The sequence below is a fragment of the Oryza sativa genome, chromosome 1 (assembly GCF_034140825.1).
Source record: "Oryza sativa Japonica Group chromosome 1, ASM3414082v1".
NCBI classification, from domain to species: Eukaryota; Viridiplantae; Streptophyta; class Magnoliopsida; order Poales; family Poaceae; genus Oryza; species Oryza sativa.
Window position 1 is genome coordinate 40,581,010 of NC_089035.1, and position 13,401 is coordinate 40,594,410.

General features: G+C 43.7%; 3 protein-coding genes across 5 annotated transcripts; all 3 read left to right on the forward strand.

Moving 5' to 3' along the window:
• Positions 1 to 1,758: 1,758 nt before the first annotated feature.
• Positions 1,759 to 5,128, forward strand: LOC4324333 (selenium-binding protein 1). The gene is made up of 7 exons (XM_015765800.3): positions 1,759 to 1,994; positions 2,688 to 2,883; positions 2,987 to 3,214; positions 3,543 to 3,774; positions 3,862 to 3,969; positions 4,082 to 4,354; positions 4,647 to 5,128. Exons 1-7 carry the CDS (start codon positions 1,868 to 1,870, stop codon positions 4,929 to 4,931), a joined length of 1,449 nt encoding a protein of 482 aa, XP_015621286.1. The 5' UTR covers positions 1,759 to 1,867; the 3' UTR covers positions 4,932 to 5,128.
• A 3,047-nt stretch (positions 5,129 to 8,175) lies between these two features.
• On the forward strand, positions 8,176 to 10,039 carry LOC4324334 (glycine-rich RNA-binding protein 4, mitochondrial). 3 transcript variants are annotated; one of them, XM_066310478.1, is made up of 5 exons: positions 8,176 to 8,494; positions 8,855 to 8,993; positions 9,080 to 9,148; positions 9,245 to 9,351; positions 9,643 to 10,039. In XM_066310478.1, the coding sequence occupies exons 2-5, from the start codon at positions 8,867 to 8,869 to the stop codon at positions 9,790 to 9,792; spliced, it is 453 nt and encodes a 150-aa protein (XP_066166575.1). In that variant the 5' UTR covers positions 8,176 to 8,494; positions 8,855 to 8,866; the 3' UTR covers positions 9,793 to 10,039. The 3 variants fall into 3 exon arrangements, with proteins under 3 accessions (XP_066166575.1, XP_015622053.1, XP_066166576.1); XM_015766567.3 differs by having other exon boundaries at positions 8,176 to 8,304; XM_066310479.1 differs by lacking the exon at positions 8,176 to 8,494 and adding an exon at positions 8,685 to 8,757.
• Positions 10,040 to 12,179: 2,140 nt separating this feature from the next.
• Positions 12,180 to 13,269, forward strand: LOC4324335 (uncharacterized). The gene is made up of 3 exons (XM_015766569.3): positions 12,180 to 12,454; positions 12,543 to 12,706; positions 12,907 to 13,269. The coding sequence occupies exons 1-3, from the start codon at positions 12,237 to 12,239 to the stop codon at positions 12,945 to 12,947; spliced, it is 423 nt and encodes a 140-aa protein (XP_015622055.1). The 5' UTR covers positions 12,180 to 12,236; the 3' UTR covers positions 12,948 to 13,269.
• The last annotated feature ends 132 nt before the right edge of the window (positions 13,270 to 13,401 follow it).

Below are 13,401 nucleotides of genomic sequence, written 5' to 3' on the forward strand. Positions count from 1 at the left end.
ATATCTGCCTAATCTCAAGTCAACTGTTTCTGTCATCCCCCATATATCACCAGAAAACTTGCTGCTCCATCTATCATCTTTCTCGCAGGTCAGCTTTCCAGCCTGCCAGTTAATCTGATCATCCTGCCACGCTAAACAGATAATGCATTTTTAATCCATCCGCACTGTACTCATGCTTGCTGATGCCAATAAAAACGGATGAGCGCATGTTCCGTTTCTGAAACCTCCACCGTGTTTCTCTTAAGTTCAGCAATTTAGGTTGTGTTCTTCTCCCCATTTTCCCAACCCACCTCTCTCGTTTTCCCCACACACAATTTTCAAACTGTTAAATGGTGTGATTTATGTAAAAAAAGTTGTTTAAAAAAATCATATCAATCCTTTTTTTAAAAAATAATTAATACTTAATTAATCATACAATAAAACAAACTTCGTTTTGCGTGCTAAGCAGCATGCGATCAGTGCACCATTAAACTAGTACTAATTTATTTTTGAAGCGAAACAAAGCATTTTGCAACCTCAATTACGTAGCATATGCATATGGTCTAAGTTTTAAAAAAAAAATGGAAAAGCGTATGGTCTGCGGATACATCCGGACAGCTCAGGATCAGATCGATGTAGAAGTATGCATCTGGTGCGATCGTGATCCGGATTTTGGCATGTGGTACTGGTTGTCTGACGTGGTTAGCTCATCTTATCTCATCCCTATGAATCAGAGGCAAGAGCGAGAGAAACGACCTGAGCTGTGAAAGCCGACAGAACTGTTGAATCAACGTGCATATATCATTCGTCCCAAGATGAATTGGTTTCGATAACAAATCAAAATGCATAAGTTAATTTTGACTATAGGTACGAACAACTTATTTTGAGACGGTACAAGAGCAGTGCAAGATATACAATGCGTGCCTCTGCCGCCCGTCTAAAGCTACGAAATCAGTGTCAGAGCCACGAGCTCCACAACGCAAGTGCGAGGAAATCGTTTCTTTGATGTGGCATGAAGGGACGAGTCGGAGCAACAAGTCCCAAAGCACCTTTCTGTTCTGACGAGACGAAGAATGTGTCTCCTTATGTGGGGGCGAGAGACTCAGTAGGGACGCGCGTTTTGTCAACACGTAGGCGAATATACTAGCCGGCGATACGCTATAAAAGCTCTAAGAGGATGCATGTCTCTCAACTGCGTACAAGTTTTAAAATTAGATTTTGAAGTTGAATTTGGTTTCTTTTGCACTAGCTTTCACAAAGTTAAGGAAAGCAGACATATGTAAACCTTTAGCTGTAAATTATTTTTCTATTGTTCTATTTATTCTTTTTCACGGCGTAGCTTCACGGATCAAGGGTGAGATGAAACGTCAAACGTGCCTTGTGATTATCTTTTCTCGTACTGCGTCGTTGGTAGTACAGGAGTTCTCACTTTTTTGGGCCCCCACGCAAACAGCCAAAACCTGGTTCACGAGTCGGATTTCGCGACGTCCTCGGGTGCGTCCGGTTCGTCGCTTTCTTGGCCTCTCGGCCGGATCCCACCCACCCGCCCGCATTATCGTCCAGATACGAAGCCCCACGTCATCCTGCCCATACGCGGTGGGGGCCAGGTTCACTCTCCCTTTCCCACGTCCTTACCCGCACGAATCGCGAAGCGCGCATCGACGGCGCACAGACCGCCACGTGGCATCCGTGGGCCATATAAGCTCACCATCTCAGCTCCGAACACTACGCCCCCCTGTTCTTCTTCTTCCTCCTCTCCCCTCTCGCCGTGCTGGTGGTGAGTGAGGCGGCGAGCGGCGAGCTCCTCCGGTGATCCGAGGCTCGCCGGCCGGCGAGAGCTTGCCTGTTTCGGGAGGTTTTCAGGGTGATCTGAGAGCACAGCGAGCCGATGGCGGCGGCGGCGAACGGGGCGGCGTGCTGCGGTGGCGCGACGGGGCCAGGGTACGCGACGCCGCTGGAGGCCATGGAGAAGGGCCCGAGGGAGAAGCTCCTCTACGTCACCTGCGTCTACAACGGTAAGCGAAGATTTCTATCCCAACACAGTGGACATATTATCCCACTAGCTACATGGAGCAATGGAGACGTCTGCGATTCTGCGTTACTCACAGATCTTGGGGGGTTTAATCGAGGATTAATTTAGCAAGGTCAATTAGACTTTGCTGATGTAGAGTAGTACCACGCGTGCTCAAGAACTGACAACTGAAATCACCTGGATTGGATGGACACAGTTCTTAGTTTAATCCTGGAAGGGATTTCTTTAATACTGAGTGAGTGCTTGGGGTGAAAGAGACCCGTCATAAAATTAGCCCGAATTCGAGTCAGTACTAATATTCTACACTGTACTAAACCTGCTTTAGATCTCCAGTTTTGTCGGAATTCAGTTGAACAGTGTGTTTCGCAACTTTCCCATGGGCCATATTGAGGCAATTTTTAACCACCTAGTATTTGTTGTGATGAAGACAAAGGATTAGAGTGTGTGCGCGCTTTAATTTAATTCCTGCCACTTTAGTGGATGAGTAACCAAATTGATTGGATTTTCACCACAAAATGTTGGTTCTCCATGGCAGAAGAAAACACCATCTATATGTCCCTGTATGTAAGCTAAGGTTTACATGGTTTATTCTTGACAGTCTGAACAAAAGAATAGGTCAGAGTTTCTTGCAGGTGTCATGAATTTGTTTTGATGGATTATGAATCAACATGAACAGGTACTGGAATTAACAAGCCGGATTACCTGGGTACGGTGGACGTGGACCCCAATTCCCCTACATACTCCCAAGTGATCCACAGGCTCCCAGTCACCCATGTCGGCGATGAGCTGCATCACTCTGGATGGAACGCTTGCAGTTCTTGCCATGGTGATCCATCGGCTAGCCGCCGTTTCTTGATTCTGCCTTCGTTGCTGTGAGTGTTAATGTGGCTATATTTAGATGGATGGATGAATCCTCGTATCTGTTGATGTTAAACAGCGAACTGGATTTGTAAATTGCTCCAATGTCTGTTGCAGGTCTGGCCGTGTGTATGTCGTTGACACGCTGAAGGACCCAAGGGCGCCTGCCTTGCATAAGGTGGTCGAGGCTGAGGACATTGCTGAGAAGACAGGGCTTGGATTTCCTCATACATCTCATTGCCTGGCATCTGGGGAGATAATGATTTCTTGCCTTGGGGATAAGGAGGGAAATGCTGCTGGCAATGGCTTCCTCCTGCTGGATTCTGAATTCAATGTCAAAGGACGGTGAGTTCCTTTATCACAATTCTGTGCATTTTGACGCAGAACCATAGTATGTTAAATGTGGACAAAATTATAGTGGGTAATCTATCAACATAAAACCACCTCATCCATATTTTACAACCTAGCAAAATCATCAGTATTGTGAAGTTACGAGCATAGAAGTTCATCAATACTTGTGACTATTACTATGGATGTCAATTTAAGGACAAATTCCATCTTCGTGTTCATTTCCATAATGCCCATTCCAGGATATGTTCCATGAAATGTCAATTTATGTTACACATATTTGCATGACTTTTGAAAGATAACCATAGTATTTCCCTTCTCGCAGTTGGGAAAAGCCAGGTCACAGCCCCTTGTTTGGCTATGATTATTGGTATCAACCTCGTCACAAGACAATGATCAGTTCATCATGGGGAGCACCTGCAGCTTTCAGGACTGGTTTTGATCTTCAGCATGTGCAGGATGGTCTCTATGGAAGACATCTGCACGTGTATGACTGGCCTGGTGGTGAGCTCAAGCAGACACTAGATTTAGGCAGTACAGGTCTTCTTCCACTTGAGGTGCGTATCAAATGTTGAGACTAAAAGGGATGCATCAAGCCGTCAACATATCAAATAACCATATATCACTGCTTTTCTTCTGTGCAGGTGAGGTTTTTACATGATCCATCAAAGGATACTGGGTATGTGGGCTGTGCTCTGACAAGCAACATGGTCAGATTTTTCAAGACTGCAGATGGATCATGGAGCCATGAGGTTTGTCCATAACTCCATGCCAATGTTCTTGCTATTTTCTTGTATAAAGCCCTATTTGTCCAATTTGTTTAGTTGTTTACTCTCCTTATGCTTGCATGACATGACATGACAGGTTGCTATATCTATAAAACCATTGAAAGTGCGCAACTGGATTCTGCCTGAAATGCCAGGACTGATAACTGATTTTGTTATCTCTCTGGATGATCGCTATCTCTACTTGGTCAACTGGCTTCATGGTGATATCAGGCAGTACAACATCGAGGACCCTGCGAAGCCTGTGTTGGCTGGACAAGTATGGGCAGGAGGCCTTCTTCAAAAGGGCAGTGAGGTTGTGTATGTAACTGAGGATGACAAAGAAGAGCAGTACAGTGTGCCCCAGGTCAAGGTAATTATATCTCATTCCTCTTGGAATTCTCAGTTCATAATATTATCCAGAATTGTTGGTACTTATAATTTGTTGTAGTTGTTCAATCTGGTTCATTTGATAAGATATCAAGTACCAAAATGGACCTAAAAAGTATCAAGCTACTATACTTACATCCACCTGCTATCATGCTGTTGGAATTGCGTGTACTTGTTCTGAAGAACACTTCATCTGCATTGGAATTGTGTGTACTTGTTCTGAAGAACAAATTTTAGTCGCTTAAATATTACTCATATGAACCATCTTGTATCAGGGTCATCGACTTAGAGGTGGGCCACAGATGATTCAGCTGAGCCTGGATGGGAAGAGGATATATGTGACCAACTCTCTTTTCAGCCGATGGGACGAGCAGTTCTATGGCCAAGATCTTGTCAAGAAGGGCTCCCACATGTTGCAGATCGACGTCGACACTGAGAAAGGAGGACTATCGATCAACCCTAACTTCTTTGTAGATTTTGGTGCTGAGCCAGAGGGTCCCTCCTTGGCCCATGAGATGAGATATCCTGGTGGAGATTGCACCTCTGATATATGGATATAAAGATCTTGAAGGATTTGCATACACTCAGGTGTTGATTCATCCTGTGTATTCACTGTAACTAAGACTGTATGCTTGCTGTGGTCTATATGTAATTTCGATGGTAACAAGTCCCCATAATACCTAGAACATTCACTCCATGGCTCATTTGGTAACATTAGCTTAATAAAGAGATGTATCCAATGGTGCACTTTCTGCTAGTGTTTGGATTTTGAGCTATCTGATTAAATTTCTCCAATAATTTGCTGTTGAAATGGCCCTGTAGCTTTTCAGTTACAACAATCTGCATTGGCCAACCTTTGCTGAACTGGGCTTGTCAGTTCTCAGAACTCAAAAGGCTTTGCTTTTATCAAGATGAATCTGATGCCCTATTGCCCTGAAATCTCTGCAGGCCGATTTCGAGCATGAATCCTTTCTAAGAAAAAAAAATTGCACAGTATTAGTAGTAGTAGTTGATAAGGGACAAGGCAATTAGGCAAAGTTCTTCACCTGGCACCATCGGTGGTTGGAGGTGTTAAAGAAGCTCTCTGAATGAAAGTGCAGAGATATTTAACTATTTGTCACTCTTACAAATGATAATTAAGAATTTATTACTGAACCCATATTATCATATACGTATGAGAGCCCATATGTTATAGACTGCGAGTGGCGAATCCTTAATTATCACACCTTAAAAGTAGAGCGAGGTTGGACGGAGCGGCCGCCGCATCGCCGATGGTAAAGGGACTAGCTATATTTAGTTCCTATTTGATCAAGTAGTCCATGTGTTGGATGCAAAAGCCTGAACAATTGTCTATGTCAGAAAATTTCGATTATAATGCATAAATGAACAGACATGTCTGACCATACTGTTTCATCAAACATGTCGAGAGTTGAGTAGAAGTGTTGATCGGTGTTCTCTTCACTGTCACAGAATTTGCAGCTGAGTAGAAAAGTTAATCAAATCGATAGGCTAGATGAACCGCAGCTGTGTTCTTGGACTTAAAAAAGCTACTCAATCCGTCCTATAAAAAACAAACTATATAAAATATGACACATTCTAAAACTATGAATCTAGACATATATTGGACTAAGTTTGTTTTTTATAGAATGGACGGAATAGGTGAGGATATATCCATGGAATTTAAATCAATTAATGGTACAATGCTAGATTATACAGCGTTACAAAACCAGCCCTAAAAATCAACATATATAACCAAACACAGAAGAAACATCTAAAGGATTCAAAACCGATGACGACGTGAGGGCACGATATCTGATAACGGAGTTCAACTGCAGCCTACATCTCCGACGCACTGATTACGGTAGTCCAAGACCATTGACCGCAGCCGTAATCGCACCTATGCTACTATTGCCTTACGGCCTTACGGTTAGAACATGTGTGCCTCTCTATTTAGGATAGAGTATAAGACATAGTCCAACTTTAATTCTATCTTACACATATTGCAACTTCATGTTCATTCCATACATATTCTAACACGTAGAGAGCCTGAAATCTCAGCCTCTTACACACCTTACTTCTGTCAAGGCAAGAAGAAACTGACGGCTTGAATACCCCTGCAGGTTGATTTCGATCATGAATTATGGATGCAACTAGTGCCGATTCTTTCTTCTTTGAAAAATTGTACAACTAGGGCTTTTATTCCCTATCATCTCGAATTTAAATAACGCATTGAACCAGTCATGTCCAGCCATCACAAGGATTTCTTTAACGAAATAAAATCAGACAGAAAAAAAACTACCAATGGCATGGTCTGACTTCTGCCGACGCCAGCCACGGAGGGTTATTGAAAAATGCAAAATCCAGAACGAAAACTGTCATCGTCTTGACATAGTATGTCCCAGCAACAAACATAATCTTGGTTCTCTTTCATCTGATGTTCTAGCAGAACAGTTTATGATTAGCAAGGAGGCGACTTTTGCAACAAGTCTTGATTGCATTAACAACTATCCTATACGACATCTTATATCTAAACTTGAACAATACTAATCGTTTTTCATAAACAGAGCGGCAATATGATCTGAATTCCGAATCAACATTTTCAGAAAAGCACCCGCCTAGTAAATCGAACCCAATCCGACAGATTTGCAGTGTTATTTTAAAAGATTTATTACTCTGTAGGAAAAGGATCGTACGTGAAGCCTATATTTGTTGGAGTTGACCTGAATTTATAATAAACATTCAATGATGATACAAACTGCAAAGACAGCTTGAGAGGAACACTAGAACACTGAACTCTGAACCATTCTACATGAGGTAGTACATTGTCATAAACAAACGTCGCAAACGACCGGTCTAATGCGTGCTCTACCACTCAAAGTGGCAAAACCAATCGACCAAACAAATTCATATCTCTTCCTCTTTGATCTCCTCCCCCTTCTCAGTCTCAAGAGCTTACATTTCGTGTTCGACAAATTTTCATCAAGAAATCTCAAGAACACGTCGTGTTCAGGCAAAAGAACGACAGAGACAAGAGGCGATCGATGGCAGTGGCCATGGCGAAGCTGCTCATCACCGGGCTGAGCACGGCGATCACCTGCTCGTCCGCGGTGGCGTTCAAGGGCGCCGCCGTGGCCGTCGTGCTCCTGCTCAGGCTGGTCCAGCTCCCGGGCCAGCTCGGCTGCCTCCTCCTCTGCGCCATCAGGGAAGCCGTCGAGAGGGCCGTGGCGGCCGCCTTCGCCGCGGCCGGTGACGCCGTCGCTGCGGCGGCGGACGCCGCGGCGGGCGCGTGGAGGGACGCCGCGGCGTCGAACGGCACCGCGGTGGTGGCGCTCGTGCAGGCCGCCATGGGCAGGCCCGAGGCGCTGCTCGCCGCCGCCGGCGAGGTGGCGGCGTTCGCGTGGGAGGTGGCCAAGCAGACGGCGTCCAACTCCACGGCCACCTTCCTCGACGCCGCCCTGTTCGTCGCCCGCCATGCCAGGGCGTGACATCACGTGTTCTTGCCTAGGCTACTATGCTCTTGCTCAAAAAAAGCAAAAAAAAATATATATTTTTTCTGTAAATAAATTAATTGAACTGCACGTTCATAATCATAAACTAATTTTGGCCCATTTGCTGAAAAGTCTATTTTACCTCCCTCAACTTAACCGAATCTAATTCGTATATGGGCCAGAATTGAGGCCCATATAAATAAGGCCCATTTCGAGCGGGTGGGTTTGTTTTGGTACGAGTAGCATTTTCTATTATTTTATTTTGTTGACGATAGTTGAGGCTTAGATATTTTCGTGGCCGCATTCGAAGGAAGAAGAGATTTTTTCTTTTGGGCCAAGTGGGGGAGCTTTACCTACAAAAACCCTAGCCGCCTCCGCCTCTGTAAAACCCTCAGGTCGGCCTCCCTCCTCTCCTCGTCCCTCCTCCCCGCCGCCGCCGCAGCAGGTACGTCGGCATCTCGCCTCGTTCCTCTTGGATTCCGGATGCTCGTTCCCCGACGGATCTGGATGATCCATTGACCCCCTTCGCTGGATTCGGGGTCAAATCGGTCGTTAAGGGGAGGGGGGGGGGATGGTTGGTTCATATGTACATGCGTGTTGTTGATGGATTCTACTCGTTCCACCACTAGGTAGAGGTGGGATTTGTTTGTTGTTGATAGATTCTACTCGTTCCACCGCTAGGTGGAGGTGGGGATTTGTTCTCTGTATTTGGTTAGCTATTTTGTAACTAGTTATGCGATTTTCGGCCTCTGATTTGGCTTAGATCCATGCATGAAATTGGTCAAATCGTTTGATTTGTTATGATTTGTGGTTCGTTTGTAGTTGGTCCTGGTTGGTTTAGATTAGATTGGTCGAAGACCGCTGTGAGATGAATAATCGGCGGAAACCATTTTTTATGGTAGGGTTTCCCCGTAGGCCCTGGATTGTTTGGCTGCTTATGATTAAAAATCACTGTGTACTGATGGTTAACAATGCGCGGCTACGGGTTTTCGCAGATTTAATCCTCAATGGCGGCCTTCAACAAGCTCGGTAGCTTCCTCAGGCACAGTGGCTTGACAAGCAGTGCCTCGGCCGGCTCTTCCCCTGCCATGTTCAATGCTGCTCGTCTGATGTCCACCAAGCTTTTCGTTGGTGGTGAGTTTTTTGTTTTGTTGTGTTGATTCTGATGGTATGCAAAGTAGCATTTTTTTTACATTGACTTATTCCCTCTTGTCTCTTAGGTCTTTCTTGGAATACTAATGACGATTCGCTGAAAGAGGCATTCACCAGCTTCGGGGATGTGACTGAAGGTCAGATTTCTGAATAATGTGGATACATCTTTTTTCTGATGTGGTCAATGTTGTACTTGTTTCGGGATCTAATCAGTTATAGTTTACGTGTTGCAGCTCGGGTGATCAATGACAGAGAATCTGGAAGGTCAAGAGGGTTTGGCTTTGTTAGCTTTGCCAATGGCGATGATGCCAAGAGTGCCATGGATGCCATGGACGGTAAGGTGAGTCAAGACAAGATCCACTGCTACTCCTTTTCAATTTGAGCTACTGTCCTGTATCATTGTGTTAGTTTGAGTATGTAAGTGTATTAGAATGTTGTGGAATATGTTTCAGTTCTATAACATGTGAATACGGTTTGTTTTGAGATGCATGCTTTTCTGGAAGTGTGTTTTACTCTCTTTTTTTGGTTTTGCCTCACCGATGAATGTTCTGTCTAGTTGTGCCTAAATTGTTGAGGACAGACATGTACCCTTGCTAGGCCTCATTTTGTTTTGCATTTCCATTGCTTGCAGGAACTTGAGGGACGGAGTATCCGCGTGAACTTCGCGAATGAGAGACCTCCAGGGAACCGAGGTGGCGGCGGGTATGGTGGTGGTGGCGGTGGTTATGGTAACCAAGGAGGCTATGGTGATGGCAACCGAGGCTATGGAGGGCAGTACTAAAGTGGGCACTGACTTGCTTAAATAATGAGCTTAGGACCTGATGTGGCTTATGTGAAGCCTTATTATTGTTTACTTTTGTACCGTTTAGTATCCGTCGTCGTTGAAATTCTAGGTGAAGATTAAATCTTCATATTGCACTTTATATGCTTGGCGTGAAGGCCTAGGATGCGAATGGTGCTTTTTTGTGAGTGAGAACTGAGAACACATGCATGTCTTCATATCTATTGCAATGTGTAGAGGGTCATTACTCGAGTGTGTCAGCAAGTCTTATTATTTCATATTTGATCTGCATCGAGCATTCGTTCACAAGACAAATCGCCTGAGCAGCGTCCGTGAACATTTGATCAACGTGATGTGTATTCTCTGCGTTGCTTCCTGTCATTTGTTGTCCGTTGTATTTTTTTTCCTGCTGAATGTTCTCTCTTGGCTTTTACTTGCCGTTTAAACTAAAATTTCGGCAATGTGCACATATTTACCAATATGAACTACTTGCTGATGTTAAAAGCAAGTTTAGGTTGTTTTTTAATACAGGATTTTTCACATAAACAGTTCCATGTTTGATTCAGCTGATTATTATAATTTAGATAGATTATTGTGAGAGATTATTATAATCTAGAACCCCATATTAATCTTCTCAAAAGATGTTTTTTAAAAAAGATTATTAAGATTATTGGGTGCTTAAGATCGATTTTTCCTAAAGACTTCAAAAAAAATTCCTGAAGACTTAAAGAAATTACCTACCTCTGTCATCCAAAGAAATTATCTACCTCTGTCATCCATCTGAACAAATAGTTGAGGGTAATCTTTCAAACCCAATAATCTATGCCTTCATCAATAATTCAGAGAAACAAATAGTTAAGGGCATTATAGATGTCTTAGTTAAGGGCATTATAGATGTCTTTCAAACCCAGTAATCTATGTTTTCAATAATTTAAATAAACAAACAACTCATAAATCTGGCTCATCAATATTACAATAATTTTAAATTGAAACAAGCATGACCTTACCTTCAAAATTCCTGAAATTTTCTCCAATTCAAATAAGCTTCAATGGAAGAAATGACCCTGACCACTAGCTGTATTAGAATTTAGAGCTACATCCGCAGTCTATAAGGTTATCTTAGCGCCCTTTCTCTCACTTATCACTTCTCCTTTTAATTCATCACTACCTCGCCCTTCGCACCCTCTCTCTCACTTATCAATTCTCATCTTACTTCATCTCTATCTCTCTGTTTTTTTTTATAACCTATCTCTCTGTTATACTGAGCCCTTCGCACAAACTCTTTGTTATACTTCCGTTGTTCACCATCTTTGTTTCAATTTTGATCGCTAATAACTTTTAATTAACTAAAGTTGCATGTTTGTATTTATGGCACAACACACATTATCAATACAACATACTTTGAGATAATACAATTTTGTTTTTTCTTTAATTACGAGCGATCAAAGTTGTGAATGATATCTGGTGGATATTATTTGAAACCGGTATGTTTTTAGTTTTTACTCCCTCAGCCCTAAAGTATAACCTATTATGGGATCTAACAATTACGATTTTTACGAGGGAGGAAGTACACATTTTCGTCTTCATTTCTCGATAACATTCTAACAAACCTACAACGGCAACTGCCGGAGGAAAGAAGACGGTTTTGAGCATTAGGGATACAAGTGGTTTGACCCATGAACCCACTTATCTGTTCTATAAGTGGGTTCGTGAGCTAGCCCACTTACAGCCTGTTTGGTTGGAGGAAGTTTTTAGAAGGGACTGGGAGTTTAGAGGGATGAGGCTATTAACTGTTTTGTTTGGTTGGGGGACATGAGAATTTTGGTGGAATGGGGATGGGGAATTGAGGAATAAACTCCCTCCTTTTCAATGCCTGGGTAGGTACAGGTAATTGGGAGGGAATTTCTCCTTTACTTCGCCTAAACAAATCTCAGCCTCCGTTTTCATTAATGACCTAATCTCCAACTAAACTCCCTATCAATTTTCACCACCTCTACCAAACAAGAGACTGGCATGAAAAATCAAATTCCCATCTTAATCTCACTATCAATTCCATCGTGTAAACTCCCAATCCCTTCCCTCAAGTTGCCAAACAAGCCGTTAGGGATTATACAGATTAATGTCATTTCAAACCATACCATTTTTTGGTAAAGTATTCAAATATGTGCATCCATTTAGTTTTTTTTATCAAATTCAGTAAATACATAATAAATCCGGTCAAAACTTGGTAATATTATCAAATTAGTAAAATTTGATAAGGTTTAATTTGGCTACAATCCGAATGGGCCCTTACACCCCTACTGGGGCAGGTGGCAGCGGAACGGGTTCAGATTGGGCCATTGGGCCACATGGCATATTTCCCTTCTTTCCCAAAGCCGTGAGCCCTCAAACCCTAGACTTGGGGAGAGCATCGCAGCCTCAGTCAGAGAGAGCTCACCGACGCCATGGATCCTTCACACCACCACCACCACCACCACCACCGTCTCCACCTCCACCTCGATCCGCGGCACCACCACCACGTCCACATCCGCTTCTGCCCCCACCACCATGGCCACATCACCCCCCACCCGCTCGCTCCCGCTCCGGCTCCGGCTCCGGCCGCCCACCGCACGACACCGGCGGCGCCTTGGCCGCTGCACGCCGGCGCGGGGCCGAACGACGGGTACGCACACTGCTTGTTTCGGTGATTAAATTAATTAGCCGATGGATTAGGGGGTGATGAATAGTTACCGTTTCCTTGATGGGAGCAGGCCGCAGGGGGAGGCGACGAACGAGGCGGCGGCGCTGCATCTGGAGCAAGCAGAGGAGGTGATTTTGGTCGGGGAGGAGGAGGAGGAAGAGGAGGAGCCGGTTTTTGTTCTGACCGACGAGTGGGCGGAATTCTTCGCCAAATCCGACGCAAAGAGGAGACTCGGTAATAACCATTCATCATCTCATCTCATCTCATCATCTCCTTCCTTCTTTCTCTGAATTGCTAGCGTTCGCGAAAAAAAAAAATCTCTGAATTGCTATCCTTTCTTTCTCTGAAATTGCTCTCTGCTGTAGCATCTCCTCACAGGCATATGTATTACTATGCATCTGAGTATATCTGATCATCTCTCTCGTTTGGTGCAGCTAAACAGCAGCAGAAGAAGAACAAGGGTCGGAAGAAGTAGATACTGCCATACTGGTCGTGTTCGTGTTTCCGTGGAGTAACACAGAGCTTAAAGAAACGAGAAATATTTTTTTTAGGGAAAAACGAGAAATATTTGAAATGAAGCGAAGACGATAACTGTTACGAGAATGGGTGGGGGATGGGGTAGTGGCAGCTTTGATGTACTTTTGGTCTTACCAAAGTTTTTACTCTGATGTGTAACGCATACTGATGTTAATTCATCCGGTTTTACAGGATGAAGGGTGCGTACTGTTTTACAAGCTAGAGAGTAAAAAGTATTTCCTCCGTCCCAAAATATAAAAGAAATATAAAGGATTGATGGATGTGAAGCTAGCTTTGTAGTAGTAGATACGTCACATCTACCCAAAATATCTTATATTTTGTGAGTTAATTGTTTTTTAACATAGTATGAACGTAAATACTCACATATATACGCGCACTTACCTCTTTAAACT